Genomic DNA, 20,805 nt, shown 5'->3' on the forward strand with positions numbered 1-20,805 from the left:
GGAGCATGATCAGAAGTCCCAGCGGAAAGACAGAAGAGGTTCTAGCATATGTATTTGATATAAATATTATAGTTTTACAGAGACATCTAGATCAATATACGCCACGTTTCATCTACCTCTCTGACAAAGTGAGCACAGTGTATTCAGGGAAAGCTGTATAGGATTTTCAATTTACTCTGTGTGATTTATTGTGACAGGATAGCTATGGGTTTTTTAAGTTCTTTATACTTGTTCCAGTAAAAATGGATATAGTATCTTTAAAAATAAACAGCCCAGAGCTGTGCATTTTACATTGTCTTCCTAGAATGAGGCTCTGCTAAAGAGAGATCTGAGACCTCCCTGCCCCGGCGGGGAAACTGATGCGGTCGGATTTGCCTCAGTCCTGCTCTTTGGCTGCTTCGGGGGGGTGAGGGTGGCGGGGAGAGTGAGCAGGGAACTGAATTAGGAAGCACTGCAGACATATAGACAAGATATGCTGGTGGCATGAACTAGAAGGGGCAGAGGCTAGAACTCGGGGTGGGGGGATCCATCAGTGTCTGTGGGTGCAGCCCACTCTGTCTGGGCCCCTTCATTTTGTAGTGACTGGCCCCAGTCTCCTGATTCCCAGCTCAGGTCCTTTCAGCAACATCAGCCTTCCCTCTCTCTAGAAGGCATCGGAACGAGGGGGTAGGGTGGCTCTTGCTCTGCCGTTCACCGTGTGCTAAATCTCTGGGCCTCAGTTTCCACATTAAAATAATAAATATCCCCAAAGGGCCATTCTGATACTAAGATGAACATGAGTCTATGGAGTGGAGCCCATCCCTGTCCCAGTTACCTTTTTCAAGGCTACTGGCTCTAAACAACACTACCCAAGTCTTCTTAAAAGTGTGTAGGTCACTTTAGCTCTTATTTCTTATTTAGCTCAACTCAGCCTCAGTGGGTCTCTGGAGACCTTATTCACTGGAGCCTTGAAGAGTTTGGGGGCCCCCCTTGGCATCCTCTTATGCCTCCTGCCCTAGGTCACCTCCCCTAAGTTGCCCATTCTGAAAGGCACCAATGGAACTGAGCTCTGAAACAGGTCCCAACTCAACTGGGGCATCCTGGCTTCCCTCCGCCATCTCCAGGAAGGAAGTGGACTGATTGCGGAGAATTCATGGGATTTGATTCTGGGGGTGGAGAAGCTTAATGATGGGAGAGGCACACCCATATTCATTTAGGGAAAATGTACTCATGAAAGAAACACTTGGTAGTTTGGTGAACCCTGGTAGTGTTTGTAATAGTCAAGCATTATTCTTACTGTGGTTGTCACACTCATCTACTGACGCCAGGTTTGCTCCATGACACTCGAGTATTACCCACCCCTAATTCAGTTCAGCCTGTGTTTATGGAGCCCTGCCCCCAGACCAGGCGAATTTGCTTACACTGGATGACTAGCTCCTTTACACAAAATGTCATCTGCTACTATTCTAGCATTTAAGATGCTTCTTCATGCATCTGAGAGGAATCTTTTAATCCAGCCATTAACATTAGTTTAGCCCAAGAAAGATTTGTTTACAGAACTTGACAAAATTTTAAAAACAAAGAAGCCCCATCAGATCAGAAATGGTTATTGATGTAGGTTTGTTGGCCATCTTCACAAACCACATGGCCAGGCCCTATAGAAATCCATCATTAAGGATGCCAATCATTTAAAGAAGCTCAAATCCAAAGCCACGTTGGGAACAGTGTTAGTTACGGTCACAGCGTACCTTTCCTAAATATTCTCCACCATAAATGGATCATTTATCTTCGGGATCCTTAGGCTGGTGAGGCATCCTGGGCTGGACATAACATATGATGTCTAAAATGGATATCTGCATCATTTTGCCATCCCTTGGCTTGCCAAATTGTGTGGCTTCAGTGTAAAAGACTTGGTTTAGAGTTTCTGCCATCCCTCAGCCTTTGTTGCCTTGACCACGTGCAGCCAGCATCTAGTGATGCTGCAACACTGGGATGTTTTAAGTGAGAATCATCTCTTTCTATCCCAGTCCCCAGGCTAAGCCTCTCTCCTGGCCCAGTGAGAACCCCTCCAGCATCCCCTCCACTGTGTGACCAGGAGGACATCCTGCTGGCTGAGCCCTGCCTGTCATCAAGGAGCAGAGGCTGAAATACTCCAGCCCTTGCTCTCTGCACCCCAACACCTTCATCTCAGTGAGCATTAGAGCCAGAGACCTGGGTCACATCCTGGGCAAATCACTTTCTTGCTGTGGGATGTCAGGCATGCAACTTAAGGAAATTGAGGTTAAGAGAGGTTATCTGCAGAGATGCAGATTGTAGGAACATAGGGTTGTTTGAGGATTAGGCGAGATTCCAGGGGCCCTAGAGCACTTTACATCTGTTACCTACTGGTTTATATATATCACATGAATCCTACCATTTAATAATGCTTGCAATGGCCCAGACCCTTTACTAGGCCCTTCACATGTATTATCTATTTAAATAAATCCTCAAGATAACCTCATGAATCAGATACTAGCTCCAGCCCCTCCAAGACTCTGACTTTATAGTTGTAAAATGCAGAATTGGTACCTTGCCTAAGACTATTTAGGTATTTAGTGTCTGAGCTGAGCTAACACAGAGCTATCAAAGTACAGATCTCACATAGTAGATTTGTAGGTGTCATGGAATCTGGCAGAGATAATTTTGGATGAGGATCTTTTTGGCATCCTTTAAATCGTGTACCGTGAATAACCATCACTCTGTATCCAAGGAGAGCACACCCAGCTCCCAGTCTTAGAATATTTTCAATTGTATTTTCAATCATCGAGGATACAACAAATTCTGCTTCTCTTCTCCCTGCAATAACACCCTTCCCCAACTACAGTCCCTGGAATTTTCAAAAGTCTTGATAATATTTCTGGAAAGTAAATTTTCCCTTTTCACCATCCATCCCTTGTGCTCCTGCAGGGGCCCCCGTGCTCCCTCAGACACAGACAGGCTCATGGAGCTGATCTTCTAATGCAGATGCTGAGTTAGAGAGGTGACTTCTCCCCATCCATCAACTCTAACTGCATTCAAACATGTTCAATATGTGGGCTTCTTGATAACTTCCACTGTATGGAAAACAAAATGGAGGGAAGTGATTATTGGCACAAAGGGGGGAAGTCATAAATCTTCAAATCAGATATAGGACAGATTGGAACAATATGGGTTCTCCAAGGTTGCCATGATAATGTACCTAATAACTCTCCTTGGGCAAAAAGGCAATCTGCTTTCAATCAATCTTGCTTTTCCTGAGCAGAAATACCAATTATGTTGAAGGAAGATTTTTTTTCTTCCTTTTTGATAAAGGCTGCTCTCCACCCCAGAAATCATGCTGTAGCTAAAAGATATATATTCTCAATTGTCTAGAATGGTATTGGACAGCTAGCATCAAATGAGAAAAGTCAATCCTTTTCTTCCGCTCCTCTTCTGCCTGCATTTGTCTACTTCTTAAGAGAAGTGAAAGCTAATTAAAGGCTTAAGGGATAATATTGATTGCACTGGAATATATTTTATATGTACCCAGCATATTTTCAACTAGGAGAACCCTGACTCTTTCTAAAGCTGAATAAATCAGCTGGCAGGGCCTTTGATTCAAGGGTGAGAGGGTGAACTCATCTCCTTCCCTTCCACTTCTCACACATCTGTCCTGGAGATGAACGATTTCAGAACAGGGAGAGGGATGCTGGCAGATGTTCATTCAGTCCTTTGCGCACAGGATGGGAAGGATGAATGTTCAGGCATTTCCCCGGACCTATCATTGATTCGAGTCCAGCTTTGAGTAATCACCAGGCTTCTACTGGTATAGAACTTTGAGCTCTGCCGTGCCTGGGGCAGGAAGCTGGCCCTCTCAGCTCCCTCATCTATTGAATGGGGATAAGGAGGTTGCCCAGGGTCACACACATCCTTGGTGGCAGGGCAAGGGATCCAGTCTGGCTTGTTCTCACATCCAGGTGAGGGGGAGGGCCCCAACCCCATATCTGTCCTGTGGAGGTGCCCATACATCAGATTCACGCTGGCCTTGTTCGCAGTCATGGGAGTCTGTGGGCAGAAGGCATTAGAATTGCCCCCATGCAGACCTAGATGTCAGGTCAGGAGGGAGATCCTGCGTCTTGGGTCACTTTCTGCACACACCTGGCAAATTCAGAATCAGAAATCTTACACAAAACATGCAAATTCATTTGCAGCCTGTTTTGTCCATGTAAGTGCACATGTGCTACAAGAAATATTTTAAGAGATGACAGGATAAAAATGTGTGTAATCCAAGTGTTCTGTTCATATCCCGTGTTCTGACACAGGATGTATTTCGGGAGGGAGTTAGTTATGTGGGTGTGGGGCATTTGGATGGGTGGCCAAGGGACCTCCCTGAACCTGGCTGGTACTGGCTAGAGAACAAAGTGATCGGGTTGGAACTTCTCTTCTGAGGCAGCCCATGGACAGTCTTTCCTCCCCGTGACGGCCTTCGCTCGCGCGGCCACTGAGCGCGGCACCGTAACAATAACAGTCCATAATGGTGATATTATTAACTGCATTGTGCATATTATTGATTTACTCTTTGTTCTGCATCATTATCCTTTCACCAATGAGTTTACTGCCTTATTCTCACATACTTAGTCAAGCACCAAATTACAACGAAAGGGCAGGCTCTTGTAATGGCATCTAATGGAACATTGCATAAGTGATCATCACTTCCTCCCATTATGAGCTGCCTTCAGCCAATGAGGTTTCTGCCTTATTGGAATGTGCACCGAGCAATTATGAGGTGCAAGGGGCTTAACCATTCTAAATTTTTTCCCACGAAATTACCGTGCTTGGGTGTTCGCCACCTGCCCATGCCTCAGAGCCGGGCCAGGGATTCAGCCTCTGTCCCTAGCAGCCCGGGAGGCACGGGGACCTGGGCTGAGCCCCTTGCTGCTGTCTTCCTTTAGAAACCAGCAGGTTTCCTCTCCACAGTCAGGCCCTGGCTTTGGGTCGTGGGGCTAACCCTTGCACCAAAGGGCTTAGTCCTGATGGAGCATCAGATAGCCAATGTCAATGGCCACAGGGTAGCCAGATTGGTTCAGATTTATCAGATGGGTCCAGGAGCCCAAAGATGTCAGGGAGATGGTTGTCCCAGCAGTTCTGGAAAAGAGGCTCATCTCCTCAGGGGAAGTCACCATCTCCAGAAACAGAAGTCCAAACGTCGCTGGATCAAGGCAAACCATTCCAGCTTCTTCCCTTCAAGACCCCATCTTGAAGTAAAATGCTTTGGCTCTCGTGGAAATCCTGGGCACCCTAGGGAAACAGCTATCTGGGGATGCACAGCCTGCAGCATGATCTCCGATTCCATAGGCGTCCCATCCCCATTTAGCCCTGAGTAATGCTCACTTACTGTAAAGTGTTACATGCCCCCATTGTCGGAGGAGTTATGGCGGAAAAATGCAAAATTTCCTTTTTACTGCTTATGGCCAGCAGAGCCCATAACGTGTCAAGCTGCACATTAGCCACCCTGATAAAAGTCCGCTTTCTTACACACAAAATCATCGTTTCAGCAAGATTTGTTATCTCATTACCTGATAAGCTCTATGTCATAAACCAAGACTCATTCGGTAAATCTCTCAAGAGGACGCTTTGTGGGCAGAAAGGGAAAGATATGAATCTGCAAGGGACTTGATAATGCAGCATTTAAGCACAAGCATAATGTCACTTATTGTTCAATGCATAAAACCACTTGGCCAAACGGTTGGGCTTTTAATAGGATTTTGTGCAGCATCAGGTGAGAAGCCATATGCCTTTTCTGCCGAGGAGTCTCTGAGCACCTGCCAGCACCGCTGCTTTGCCTCACGGCCCTCTGGGGATGGGGCTGGGCTTTAATTGAGGCCTTGGGAGGAGAAGAATGCTTCCCTGCAGCTGTGCGCTTCCTCTGTCTTGCCTGGGGTGGGTGCCGGGTCAGCGCGGGGCTGGCCCCATCTAACTGGCTTCTCCTGTTCAGGCACATTGTGGTCTGTGGACACATCACTCTGGAGAGTGTTTCCAACTTCCTGAAGGACTTCCTGCACAAGGACCGGGATGATGTGAATGTGGAAATCGTCTTTCTTCACAAGTAAGGGGCCGCTGCTGTTTTGAGACCCTCCACCCAACCAGGCACCCTGAGGAGGACTCCCTGAGTGTCTGTAGGAGTGGTGGTGTGAGGGCCGTGTTGGGGGGCAGTGCAGAGTTGAATTGGCCATGGCCCCAGGTGGCCTCCTTGGAGAGGACAATATGGAACCAATGGAAAGGGAACCAGCCCATTAGTTCATGGTGAGAACGGCACCTGCTTCTGTGGAGGCAATTCTGGCAAGTAAGAGTGAAGTTCATTATGGGTCAAACACATCATTACTGTCCCATCAGCTGTCTGGATCGATTCGATCCAGGTGTGTCCACAGTGTCTGGTGTGGAATGATTAGCTGTCTGGTGTGGATTCTTTACAGGAGCGACAGGGTGGCCATGCAAGACACAAATGTAAGAGGAAGCAGGGTATAAAGTACTAATCACAGCTGCAACAACAATTGCCATTTCTAGAAACCTCAGTGTAGGAACCTGTGCTGGTCCCCGGGCATACGATCTCTCCTTTCGTCAACACAGGGAGCCAAAGTACGAGTATTACATATGACTCTTGCCCAAGAAGTTATTTAGCCTCCCTGGGCTCTAGTTTTCACATTCATAAGATAGGGAGATCACAATGGTTTCATTCTACCATGTAGGGGGAATGAAAAGACATAATCCATGTAAAGTACACAGAGCAGAATCAGGCACACAGTAAGTGCTCAAAAAATGTTAGCTATTATTGTGAAAGATAAAATATATTAGAAATAAAATCAACGGTTTGCTGTACAGTTGAAAGCAAGACCTCTCCTTCTGCTCAATGTTGTTGGGATTTTAAGCTTCATCTGATCCCCTTTTAGGTAAAAGTTAGTCTGCCCCAGGGCTAGAGTCTAGGGACTCAGGAATGTTGACTTGGGTGGCACTGTCTTCTTTTTTGTTGGAAATGAGGCCACCATAGGGCCAGCACTAGCCCCAAGGTACTAAGGGACAAAGTTTACGAGTTGGTGTTGGCTCCATAGGGGGTTGATGGCCCAGGCCTCAATCCTGCTCCAAGATCCCATGGAAGTTGACTTCCCTATAAGCTTCTGTTCTGTGCATCTCCTTCCTTTTGACATTTGTTCCTAGAGTACCAAAATGGCCACCATGTCTGAGCGCCAGCATTTTGCTTCTCAGCACTGAATTCTCCCAGTTCTGAAAAGACCAGCCAGGCCATCAGCACAGGAGCAGAACTCACAGATACAATTCAGTGCTTAGCCTCTCATTACCAGCCGAGGGGCCCGTCCTCTGCAGAGCATTATGGAAGGTTCAAGAGAAGTAGCGTGCGTAGGTTCTGCCCTCATATTGGTTGGGCATTTCAAGATGAGCACGTGTGCAACAATTAGAGCTCAACATCTAACCTATATTCACTGACTGAAGTCGGTTTAGTCAAGAGCTAGAACTGCACCGGTCATTTGTGTCAGGGAGAGACCACCATTTCTTCCATGACCAGGCAGACTTCCCAAGAGGAGCCCGACCAGTAATGGATCTCAAAGACGGGTGGGATTTGCACAGGCTCTGTTTCTCTCTCACCCACTGCTTGAGTCTGATCAACAAGCTGGCGGCTAATGCTTCACTTGCTGGGATTCACCTTCATGTCCCCAGCATCTGTCAGTGTCAGCACTGTAGTAGATGGCCCAGTTAATTAACCTCTTTAAGCTTTGGGTTAATAACATCCCTTCCTCCAGGGTTGTTTTGAGGTTTAAATGAGTTAATATTTGTCAAGTGCTTGGAATGGTGTCTGCCACATAATAAGTTCTGGAAAACATTAACAATTCATACTAAGCACTTAATGAATGTTAGGCAAGCATTGACTAACACAGTTCTTGGTACCTAGTAGGTTCAAACCAAATATCATCTCCCAGCACCTAGCCTAAGACCTATAGAGAGTAGATATCTTTCATCTCTACAGAACTAATAAATGGATGAATAGGTCAATCAGTGTTTTAATCCTTGTCCTCCAATGGGAAAGATGTCTGTACAGCTCAGCACTAAGAATGATGAGGAGTGTACGCATGTGTGAATCAAGAACAGTACCGAGAGTAAATTATCTCTGTCTGTGGTTGCTCAGAGGTGACATGTTTTGATCCAGGCCCTGGGGGATGAGAAGTCCATGTGGCTGAGAAGCAGGGAAGAGGCTTTGAGGGAGGGAATGGTAGGAGGCTCTGCCAGGGGCACCTCTGGCTAATCTCTGATGTCACAGCTCAGTCTCTATTCATAAAATAGAGATCCCATTCCTAACAAAGTTGAAGACATTTTGCCTCATTGGCCTCATCAGACTTTGTGAAGACCGTGAGCCTCTTCATTTTACCTCAGTACTGGTTTGGGTTTTCAGGGGGCTGGGGTTTTATTTCTTTGGAGTGTGAACCTTTTATTTCTGGCAAGAAAGGGCGCTGCCTTGAAGGTGAAAGCCTTTTCCTAGGTCTTTCTCTTTGGAAGTCAGAGAGAAAGGCGGCCATGGAAGCAGGAATACCTGAGTCTGTTTTATTAATGGCTGTTTCTTCTCTCCCTGCCAGCATTTCCCCTAACCTGGAGCTTGAGGCTCTGTTCAAACGACATTTTACTCAGGTGGAATTTTATCAGGGTTCAGTCCTCAATCCGCATGATCTTGCAAGAGTCAAGGTAAGAAGGAGGAGGGGACTTCCGCTTTTACTCCATCTCAGAGGGAGATTGACTCTGTGGTGAGGCCATATGCCTCCTAAGATGGCCAAGAGTCACCTCCACACCCCTAATAAGAGAAGTCAGATGCCACCAGCTTTGACATCACCCTTCCACTGGTCCCAGAGCTTCGTTCCGCTGGCACTTGCTAGACCACTTCCCTCACTTGGACGAGTCATAAAATGACAGTTATTTTGCTGGTTCCCTCAATATCAGCACTCCTCAAGGGAGTAGAGCAATTGTACGGATTCAGGAGACTCATATACAAGATAATAATAGAGTAATTCCCATCTTAAATACTTAAATTGGACTCAGTGTAGCTCTGAAATCTATTATTTACGTCGGAAAGGAACATGAAGGATAAAGTATAAATATAATTTGACTAGGCCATAAAACATTTTGAGCTTCCTTTTTTTCCCGCCACCGAAGACTAAAAGCACAAAACTAAACATGCAGATATCTGATATCTCTTGGTAAAGGGCTAATCTTTCATTTCAAAATCTGCTAAGTTAGAATCTTCTTATAAAGCAGACCTGAGGCTTATAAAGGAAAAGGATACAGCAAAGTGGCATCTGCTGCTTTGCTTGTTTTATATAGATTTTGTAAGCACGTTCAATATTTCCATGGCAGTGGGTATAGATTAATATTGTGAATCCACTGGCATCTAAATGTTAACTGTGGTCACTACATAATTTAGTAAATAATGTCATTGGCAAACGTGAATAAGCAGAAGGATCTGGGTAAATTCTTTGGATTATTAAAGAAAACTAGAGACAATTTGTGACATACCATGGAGGAAACCATGGCCTCCCACCAAAATGCGGGAATGGTCTATTAAATACAACATAACAAGGGGGACAGATTGCAGACCTGAGCCAGCACGAGAATTCTTATGCTTATAGAGTCCAGTTACTCTTAATATTATCCAGACATGATCCAAGTTATGACTAATGTGAAATCTAATGAGAACTTGGAGAAAATAGTTACTGTTCAAGGACCTAATTTAGATGCAAGCAATTATTAACATAACTCATCATTCCCTCAAAGGCATAAATCTTATTTTGGCTCATGTTTAGATAAGTCAGTAGGTTTTGAGTTCATCTGTAACACATCATTTCATACACATAGATTTGTTGTCTTTCGAATATCTGAATGCTAATCGAGTACTAAACAATACTAAGCTGTTATCTGATTTAGGGCTCTTATTTCCTTCTGTTCCACGGTTAAGATGTGAAAAAGGTCAGTGAAGGACTTTGGAGTCTCACTTTCTGAATCCCTGACTATTCAGTTAACTCGGTGACCTCAGAGAAGGGGTTTAGCTCACCTAACGCCATTTCCCGACTAGAAAATTTAGGATAATGGGGTAAATCCGTTGTTCGGGGAAGGAAGCAGGGGAGGGGACTGAAAGTCTTCATTAATTGTTATTTAAAGAAATCTGGAAAGATTACATCTAAGTGACTATGCAAATTGAAAAGCATAATTGCCAAGATACATGTACCCTCGAACAACAACAAGATGAAATGTTTAACCATAACAAGATCTTGCAACCTACCCTTTTGACAAAAACTATAATCTCTCAGGATTATTTTTTTTCTTTCCTTGCAAAGCACCAGATTCCCCAAAAGCTGTCAACAGAGAAAGACTACAGCCAAGCGTGGCTATTTATATGTTTGTGTTCTGTGATTTCCCTTTCGGTGTCTTAGATAGAGTCAGCAGATGCGTGCCTCATTCTTGCCAACAAGTACTGCGCTGACCCTGATGCTGAAGATGCCTCCAACATAATGAGGTAACACCGGGGAGACCAGGGAAGGCTCTGGACTTGGTGCTCTGCAGCCCACTGGCTGCCCTTTTGGGTTCTCTGCAGAGCACCATCTCTGTGGGAACTTCTTTCCCTCATAAGCCACCCTACACCTTGCCACAAGCATAGGTCCAGGCGGAGCTGAGGCACTGGTGGCTGTGGAGGGCAGTGACACAAGACATCGTTGACAGGAAGGTTGTCCTTGGCAGAGGGGAGACGTGGGGCTCACAACGGGTCTGGGTTTGAGATGTTTCAGATAGGACTAGGAAAGATAGATTGAGATGGGTATAGGCCTGAAGTAAAGTACCATTTTCCCTAAGGGGGAGTGGACCTGAAATTACTTAACTGTGGGTGATTTTGTCCCCCAGAGGACATTTAGAAATACCTGGAGATGTTCTTGGTTGTCGTAATGAGGAGATGATGCTGTTCACCTCCCAGAGGCCAGGGATGCTGTTCAACATCCTACAACGCACAGGACAGTTCCCCACGGCAGAGAATTACTGGGCCCCAAATGGCAATAGTGCCAAGCTCGAGAAGCTCCATGTTGGAACTTTCCGAGTGTGTCTGTAGTATGTTGATTAATATCCCTCACAAAGAGGAGTTGGTTGACTGATGAGTTTGTTTCTGCCAGTTTCCCAGAATGAAAGAGTGTCTTCACTGAAAGCCTTCTCAGTGCTTTTAATACTGAAATGCTTTTCTAAGATAATGTTCTACAGAGAACTTATCGAACCTATTTGACTCCAACCCCCGCCCCCACTTTCTTTACAGAACATCTTTGGGTGGGCAGGGGCACACTCTGGAGAACACTGCCCAGGGCCCTCCCTTGGAACAGGCGAGGCACATGAAAGGCCATGACCTGGCCTGGCCTGACATGGCTGACCCCCACTCCTTATTTGTTCCTCATTTCAGAAGACCACTGTTCTGTGACAATGGAATGACAAAAAAGGTATTTAGCTCCAGAGAGTTAAAGCCCCTTAGGATTCTTTTTTTCCCCTCCTGCATTGGAAGGGAATAATAAAGAGATGCTTCTGGAGAGAAGAGATGAACTAAGAGAAAACATTTCCCTCCCGCTACATTCCCAAGAACTTGCCTAATTGTGAGCAGCCATCCTTTGGTCCAGAAAGACCTCTCTCTCGGTGCAGCTTGGTTTGCTGTGGCCTGGGAATGTACCTGGGGTGAGGGTTTGGGAAGTTGCATCATCACGGTGCTCCCACCTCCCTTCCTTTGCTTCTCATCAGTGGCCCCGAGTGACATGAGCTTTCCGGTCACTGAGGTGGGGGGGGGTATCCTCCGGTGCCTCAGGGATGAGCATGTCCTTCCCTCAGCATCTGGTCCCTGTGTCTGGCAAGCGACATCTGGTGCAGTGTTCTCTTTCCTCCCGCTTTTCTTTGGCCATATGCTTTCATGCAGTTGTTTGAAGGAAGTTGATGCATGAACTCTTGTCCGCATGGGGCTTGCCAGCCTGCAGGGAGGTGGTGGAGTGGGGACGTGCGTCCACACCTGGGTCCACCCGCTCACTAGTCACAGCTGGAAAGTGACTACAACAGCTCAGCATCAGGAGTTTCAGTGACCCCTTCCCTGAACTAGGATTTTTGTGTCATTTGAAATGACAAAAATGTAGCCTTTAAGGAACTAGGCTCCCTGATCTTCAGATTTTCAGACATAAAAAACAAAAGAAGATAAAGTTGAATGTGTGGACCCCCAGAGAAGTCTGGGGCTAGTGCGATCTTTTTTTCCTTCCAAAAGTGAATAACTGAAATGAGTAATAGTTTGGAAATGGGCATTTCTCTTAATTGCAGTATTTCATTTAAGCCCAGGCTGCGGTAGGGCTAATATGAAGACATGTAAGTTATCAGGGTGTTTGGCATGATGTCACCGCGTAAAAATTACAGGACAAAGGTAGCGTCAGAAATGTAGTGAAGCCATCCATAAACCAGAATCACAGGCCCAGTCAGTGAAAGGAAACGGGAAGTTCAGGGTTAAAAATTGGGCTCTGTCTTTTCCTTATTTGTATAATCCTCCTTTCTCCTTAGTTTAATGAGACCAATCTGCCCCTTTTGAAATTAAAATGTCAAAGATCCATTTGAAATGAGCTAATGCAGAAAACCAGCGGAGGCTGAGAACTGAACTCTGAGGGCTGACCGAGACTCAAAGTCCTTGAGTTATAAGCAAGAGCCAACACAACACTTTTTCAAAAATAAAATGAATTCCTTAAAGTGCAAAAGCCCAGGGTGAATTTGTGCAGAAGAGGCTTCTGTGCAATCCATTTCCTAAATTCATAAGTTGCAGCTTTTCAGACAAAACTGCTCCCTGACTGCCTTCTCTCCATTTTTGCACAAAAAAAGGGATGAAGCATCCATATGGTTCTTGGGGCAAAGTTTGTGGGGGTGGTCCTAATAAACGCAGTTGCATTTCTGATTAGGCTTAGGAGGTGGGCCATTCTGTGGAATTCCATTCTTTAGCTTTCCTTGTCACAGAAGGAAATGTGCAATGTCACCTCTGACAGAGTCGGTAATGACAAAAACCATAACTTACATGTGGAGAGAGCTTTTAATGATTTCAAAGCATTTCCACATCTGGTCTTTCATTTGCTGCTCGTACCAAAGCCTGTGAAATAAATAAAGCAGGTACCGTTGCCCCCAATGTCCAGATGAGGAAACAGTTACAAAGAGCCCAGGGATTTCCTGAAGGTCACCCAGTTCCTTGGTACAAGACTGGGACTGGAATCCAGGTGTTTCTATTCCTCCACTTATAGCCCAGTGACTGTCTCAGGGAGCAGAAGCGAGGGGTGGGGTGGGGTGGGGGAGGGCAGTGGTTCATAGGGAGTATAGACTGAAGGCCGTTTCCCAGGGTGTTGGGTTGGGGGGAGAGTGGAATTTTCTACCAGACTGTGGCCCCCACCAGGCCTCGGTTTTTATTTCCAACCAGCATTAAAGTCATCATTTAGACACTATTATCTATTGAAGGCTGAGTCATTGATCCCATCATAAGAGCTCTGCTCAGAAATAATTTCTGTGAGTGGCCATGTGTGTGTGACAGTTAGTATCATTTGTCAAGCTGCTTGTTTGATTTGTCATTGTTGTCTAAGTTGTTCACTTGGAGAATTGGACTCGGGGCAAATTGTTTCTAGGCTCGTCCCTAGGGTATGTGAGACTGCAAACCTCCCTCGGCCCCATGGGTCAAGCTTGCCTTATTTACATGTCTATGTAGGCCCTAAGCCCGTGACCCCTGCTCAGGAGCCCCCACCCCAGTCCACGCAGGTTCACACCAAGGCACCACAGGACTGCTCTCTTCTCTGCCCAGGACACAGTCTGTGGCCGTTCTGTTGATTTCTTTTTCACGCCAGGGGGTACAGTGACGAACACAAGTTTAACTTGGTCCTGTGCCCGCAAGACCTCTTGAGGGGCCTGGCTGCGGGCCCCACATTCACTTTGTTCGGGTGCAAATTCATGTTCCCATCAGACTCCAAGAGTAAGGCAGGCCCTGCCTCAGCTTTGGCTCTTTCTTTTTCAGAGTAATCTCCATAAAGAACTACCATCCGAAGATAAGAATCATCACTCAGATGCTGCAGTATCACAACAAGGTAGGACAGCGAGAGCTCGAGCCTGTCCCAGGCTCAGAGATGCACAAGTGGACCCGGTCTCTTTCCTCTCATTGTACAGCTGCACGTGCACACACATGCACATGCGCACACATGCATGTGTGTGCACACACATGCCCCCCACATGCATGCACACACCCACGCATGCACGCACGTGCACACACGCCCCCACATACACGTGCACACACACATATGCATGCGCGCGCGCACACACCCACACACACGCCCCACATGCACGCACACACACGTATACATATGCATGTGCACACACACGCCCACACACATGCACGCACGTGTGCACGCACACACACCCGCACATGCACACACATGAATACATATGCACGTGCACACACACACACGTGCACACACATGTGCGCACATGCACACACATGCACACCCACACACACATACACACACACATGTGCTGCTGTAATCCAAAGGCCTGGATAAGGGGGTGCTGGGTAAAAACCTCCCCGGGGCCTCACTTCAGAGCAAACACATTGTTTACCGCTGGTCACCAGAAGGAACCATCCGTTGGACCCCCAGGGTCCAAATATCGATGTAATCTTAGATCCCATTTCAACAACATCCCATTTTTATGTGCTCCACTCACTTCTTTAGTCACTATCTCCTGACTCCCTGCTATGTGGTCAGCACGCTACCTGACCTCCCTAACCTCCCATGGGTGTAAGTGAAGGAGTCCAGCCTTGTGCCCTTGGGACGTGGCAGTCCAGGGGTAGAGAGTGTCCCAGGCAAGCCAGGGGTAGGGGGTGGGAGTGGGGAGAATGCCCAAGAAGGCATTCTCAAATTCAAGAGGAGAACTGGCTTCGTTGAATTCAGGAGAAAAGTTGCTCTCCAGAGATAAAAACATAAAGGAATTTTCCTCATGTTCTAGTTTACAAGGGGATTGGAAAGAAAACAAATGTTGGAGTCTGTGCTGTTTCCCTTGTGATTACTTCTCAGTCTCTCATTCAGAGGCACTGCTCCTTCACTCGGCCTGTCACCGAACTCCAGGGAAACAGCTTTGGGGGAGGGAAGGTGGCACCTTTCTCTGTTTGATATGGAACCGGTTATTCCCCGTAATGAGGCTCGGAGAAACCGGAGGCTGTTCAGTACCTGGAACCAGGTGTCCTGTCTGAACACAATAACTCCCCGCTGGGTTGTGAGTGAGTGTGTGTCCCATCTTACAGGCCATATTCCCTACGAAATAGGCAGTCAGGTGACCCAGAGAAGACCCTATTCTGCCAAATGCACCAGTGCCATGCCATTATTTCTTAATTGCTGGCAAGTGCTGCCCCATTTTGCTGTGTGGAGGTCCATCAGAGGCCATTGTGGAGTGGAGCCTGCTGTCGGCGACTGGCCTACCACTAGGGTCTGCTGCCCACTGCCCAGCCCTTGGCAGGTGGTTCCACTGCAGAACGGGTTGCACTCCAGCCAGTGGGCTTGGTGGTGGGCACCCAATGGTCCTGTTCGTCTCTGGAAAACCCAAGGACATGGGAGAGATAAAGTGAGGATATCGGGGGACTTACAAGCATAGGTCTGGAGAAGTTTCTTGACAGCAGTCCCTGTAGGTGGAGGTGAATTTTATTAGCAAGGCTGTGGCTGGTGACAGCTCCTCAGGCAATAAACTCTTCTTTCATTTATGATTTGAAATTTCATTTAGTGTGAGAGTGCTTTAAGCTGTTTAGGTTTTTGGCTGAATTTAGATCGAGTAGGGAAATTAATGTTGTATGTTTAGAAAGGGCTGTCAGTTCCTTTTTTTTCCCCCTTCCAATGAGTACTGATGCCACGTCTTCAAGAAATTCAGGAGGGTTTCAGCTGTGATTTCTGTCAAACTCCAAGTAGCTCAGTGGACCTAGGATCTGGATGGAACCTGGTCAGTACTCACACAACCATAACAAGCTGAATGTCTTTTACAAACCTTTTCATGGTAATTATTCAGGAACAATGATGAAGGCCTCAACCGACCCATGACTATTTGCTGAAAACACGTTTTTGCTTAGAACCACCCCAATATTTTGGGGTTTCAGAGTCAGGCAAAACCAGGTGTGAGACTTTGCCCCTGTCAGATGAGTAAGGGTACGAGGGATGGAGTGACTTGGGCACATTTTTCTCGATCATTTTATTTCTCTCTTCTAGAGGGAGCAAAAAGTCCACTGGTCATTGTCATCTCATTCCTCATGGAATTGCAAATGGACACTTGTCACCCTGCTTTATAATTGTGCTATTTCGTGAGATGCTCCCACCTTCTCTTTAATCTGTTTTTCTTCCCCTTGCCTTACAGTATTCTTTTTCTTCCTCTCTCTGTACTTTCTCTTCACCCATGACTAAATGTCCAGAGATCTCCACCCACTAAAACTTGCTTTCTTGAAAGAACCTGGTATGTGTGTGTAAACTTATGTTATAGTCAACATACTTCAAGTGACAGTTAATTCCATAATTGGATACAAGACTTAAAATACAAAGAATTTCAATTCCCTGTGCTCTAATGATGCTGTTATTCCAGGGCCTAGAGGGATATAGGCAAGCTGCCTACTTTCTCTCCATGTAAAACCGGTCCTGAGTTTGTCATCATAGTAATCTCAGACATTTGTGGCATATTTTATGGTTTTAAAAGAGCTTGACATCCATTATCACGTTTAATCCTCATTTGACCATCTGTGCATGCTAGCATCCCAGTGTGACTTCAGACTGGGAGTCTACGTGCTCTCAGAGTAGCTCTGGTGTGTACAACTCGTGGTCACTTGGCAGGCAGTGAGCTAAGGACAGAACGGCCAACTGTCACTTTCTCTTTAAATAGAGCCACACCCCACTGAGCCAAACTGTGGTTGCTCACAGTAGGCCTTCTAGAAGGGCTGGTGTTCTCTAAAGTGGATCTGATTTTATGGAGAGAAACACTCAGCCCAGCCATCTCTGAACACTGAAAGAAAATGGTACAGGGCACTCATTTTTGATTTGAGTGTAAATGTCTTGAAGCTTTTCAAGGAAAGAACAGTTTGTGTCTTAGAACAGTGTCACTTCTGATGACTTAACTATTCATAGATTTTTTATTTTCCAAACAGATTCTAGAAAAAGAGGTCTTTGTTTGGGACCTGGAAGCCAAGTCCCAGTGGCCCAATGGTAATGCAAGTTCTTTGAGCTTTCTCACTAAAAATCCTCACACACTTGGGCAGTAGTGTTAAAGTGTTTTCTCTGAAATGAACTTTGTTCCTTATGCTGGCTTCCTCAAAGTTATATGTATAGAGAGGGCGGGAACTAGGACTGGAATTGACCTCTCCCGGTTTCCCAGGAGAGCGTATTTTCACATTCCTTCTTCTTGAGATGAGGAGTGGTCCAGTGGTTGATCAAAGGGAGATCCTGGTCCTGCTATACACCAGCTTTATCAGGCCTCATTCTGCAGATCCACGATTTGCCTCTAGACTCCTGTGCAGTGAGGCTGGCATTTTCCACTGGACCCAAATGTCCCTCAAATGAAGGACAGAGTTGCCAGAAACAGAGGATTTGAGTTCCTGATGACATTTCCTCTCTTCATTTCATGCACACATGAATTTATGAATTTATGATGTTCCTCCTAGCCTTTGGTACATCCCTCCCTGCTCCCTGCCCCACAGTTGGTGAAGATATGATGGCCCATAAAAGGAGGCCATATGGAAGCCTGAGAAATGAAACAAACTTGACTTTCCCACATAATAACATGTAAAATATGTCTAAGGAACTCAAGCCAGATGGGAACATGGGGGACCCAAGGCCCAAAAGCCTGGACTTCATACCTTCAAAAACCTGGTACATGGGGATATGAGAGATTCTCTGGAGAAGGCTTTGTTTGCTTGCTTGCTCGCTTGAAAGTACCACGAAGGTTATGTGACCTTCAAATTTCCTTTCACACTCAGTGATTTACTTGTTCATTACTTAGATCTCATTTCTCCTTATCCTTCGCAGATGATATAAAGGCAAATGAGTATCTCTCCACTGAGACTGGTGTATTCTCTGCGGTGCCAGTAAAGGAGGAAGGTGGCCTTTGCGAGCCGGTGCAGAGTAGGGAGAGGAACAGGGTAAAGGGCAAGGCCATCCGCTGGAATCAAGCCTATGATGTGAGAAGGTCTCTGATACTCAGCTTGACAGAAATTACCACCCACGATGGCCCACGCACCATACTTTTTAACCATCCTCTCATTAGGGAGGACACAGTCTTCTCTCCCAGGAGTCACTGCTGGCTTAGGACCTGTGAGACTGTCACAGGACTTTGAGGAAGGGATTTCACAAGAGTGGTATTTCTGCAAGCAGAGGAAGGAGCCATTGGACTTGTCTTTGTTTCCATAAGGGCGTCTGCCATCTCTTCTAGTAGGTACAACTGTAGTGTGTTGTCCTGACAGTGAAGGGAAGCCTTCTGGGTGCTCCTGGTGCTTGCTGGTATCTGGAGAGAAGCAGTCATTTCGGGGCCATAAAGTCTTGGCATCCGCGGGGGCCTAGCACGTCTCTCTGATTCAACCACAAACGCAAAGCAAGCGGTCTTTCTGTTATGACCTGGGAAAACACTTACTGAGTTTTTGGGACAAAGACCTTGCATTTGGGGAGGTAGCTTTCTCCATTTATTAGACAAATTACATCCTTAGAAAGTTCCTTTATAAAACAAGCCAAAAAACTCTTTCTTGTAACGTGTACCAGTCAGTCCTAATTCTGGCCCCTGGAACAAAGCAAGACAATCCCTCTTCAGCACCTGAGGTATTCAGAGGTTGTCACCATCCCGTCTCTGTGAGGCTGTGGCCCTTCTTCAGGCCAAACACTGCTGGCTCTCTTAACTGTTTCTCTAAAGATGTTTTCCAGAACCCCCATCTCTCCTTGTGCTTGTCATTTTTCTCTGGAAGTTATTCAATTTATCAGTTTCCCTCTTTAAATCTGACTGTTACAACTGGATCAAGTACCCTGGAACTAGCCTGACTAGTTCACAACAGAATGAAACATTCATTTCCCTTGATCTGGAGACCATTTCTAACAAGCAAGCATTGGCTTTCTCTGTAATCTGTCACACGGTTGGCCTCTTTTTAGGATTTGAGTTACCCACACACTTAAGTATTTTTTTTTCTTCTTTCCCCTCAGCTCTACTGCCAAGTTAGGTCTTCTCATTTTGAATTTATACAATTGATTTTTTTTTGGAACCTAAATGCTGTGCTTGACATTAAGGCCTTTAAAATCTTTCCTGGTTGGTTTTCTGCCCATTTTTTTAACCCTGGAGAAGTTTTGGAATCTTGATTCCTTCATCCAACATATGATCTCTGACTCTCTGCTTCATGCCACTTAAAACTAAGTGGATGAGCATGTCTGGGTCCTTATCTTGGGGTGTGACCTAACTGTTGAATAGGATCAGTCCATCTGCAAGATGTTGTAATATGTCTACACTGTGATTTGCCTGACGATTTAGGTCAGTGCTTCTCAAAGCGTGTTCCCCGGATCAGCAGCTAAGCAGCAGCACCTTGAACTTATTAGAAATGCGAATTCTCCGGCCTCGTCCCGCACCCTACTAGATCAGAAACTCTGAAGGAGGGGCCGGCAATATGTCTATCAACCCACCAGGTGATTCTGAGGCCCACTCAGACTTGGGGGCCACTGACCTGGAGTTTCGGGGATGCAAATGAAAAAGGATTCTAAAACACACAGTCATCTGACAGTCTTGAGTGTGTTTGAGGAGCCAATTTATGAACAACCTAGCCAGACATCCTAGTAGCGTGGGCTGATGTGTCTGTCACAAGAGGAGATTCCCTGCGGACTCCGTTTGGCTACATGACAAACCCGAGGGGAAGACCTGGGTTTGGGAGGCGCAGAAGCAATGTTCTGGAGAGACCACTGAAGACTGAAGTCTGCTGAATAGGAGAGTCGAATGAAACAGCAAACAGCGGGCTCGGGAGAGAGAAAGAAAGGATGAGCCTGAATGCCTCTGAGCAGTTGGGCAATGCTGCATTTCCCAGAGGACATTTTCAACAATTGAACATTTAGCAACCTAAGGTCTCATACCTTGCTTTTGCTTCCACAGGCCCATCTGCTAAACATCCCGAGCTGGAATTGGAAAGAGGGGGATGATGCAATCTGCCTCGCAGAGCTGAAGCTGGGGTTCATAGCCCAGAGCTGCCTGGCTCAAGGCCTCTCTACCATGCTCGCCAACCTCTTCTCCATGAGGTCATTCATAAAGGTAACGTCTTGTTCTATTAGAGCCCATTAGCCCCGGATTCAGTTTGTCGTGGGGTTGAGTAGAGAGCATAGCTTAAACTCAAAACAGATCGACGGGCTTTAACCACTTTGGTTAAGGAGAAATTCCTTGTTACAGATTTGGGCACCAGGCCAACTTCTCTCAAAATTATGTTTTTATTTTTATTTGGCACATCCACGGCCATTAAATGATTGTTCAAAGCACAATCCTCTTTTTTTTTTTAGATAAACCACATGTTTATCTATCAACAAAGCCTCCGCTGTTAAAACAAAAATATGATTTATATACATTCCATATGGCACCAGAGCGCCTAAAGAAAAGAATTATCATTTTGCTTTTTTACATCAAGTGGCTGGTGGACCTCTCACTGTGTGGATAAATGCAGACCATGTGTTTGTGCTGAAGCCCAAACCCCAACAACATAATTCATTTATTTATTTCTGCACA

At 46.0% G+C, this 20,805-nt stretch overlaps 1 protein-coding gene across 14 annotated transcripts in view; it reads left to right on the forward strand.

Annotated features, from left to right (window-relative positions):
• The window catches only part of KCNMA1 (potassium calcium-activated channel subfamily M alpha 1), a 746,792-nt gene that overhangs the window by 533,268 nt on the left and 192,719 nt on the right, over nucleotides 1-20,805 (forward strand). For all 14 annotated transcript variants that reach the window (XR_012374213.1, XM_073878759.1, XM_073878761.1 and 11 more), the window contains exons 10-14: nucleotides 5,972-6,082; nucleotides 8,616-8,721; nucleotides 10,461-10,543; nucleotides 14,069-14,138; nucleotides 20,185-20,340. Coding sequence is in view for 13 of the 14 variants with exons in the window: in XM_073878759.1 (XP_073734860.1) it covers nucleotides 5,972-6,082; nucleotides 8,616-8,721; nucleotides 10,461-10,543; nucleotides 14,069-14,138; nucleotides 20,185-20,340 (526 nt within the window). In the remaining variant the exon portion in view is untranslated. The remainder of the gene's footprint in view (nucleotides 1-5,971; nucleotides 6,083-8,615; nucleotides 8,722-10,460; nucleotides 10,544-14,068; nucleotides 14,139-20,184; nucleotides 20,341-20,805) is intronic.

Source organism: Callorhinus ursinus, unplaced genomic scaffold (genome assembly GCF_003265705.2).
Source record: "Callorhinus ursinus isolate GAN/ISIS: 27379988/994484 unplaced genomic scaffold, GSC_fseal_2.0 scaffold31, whole genome shotgun sequence".
Classification (NCBI taxonomy): Eukaryota; Metazoa; Chordata; class Mammalia; order Carnivora; family Otariidae; genus Callorhinus; species Callorhinus ursinus.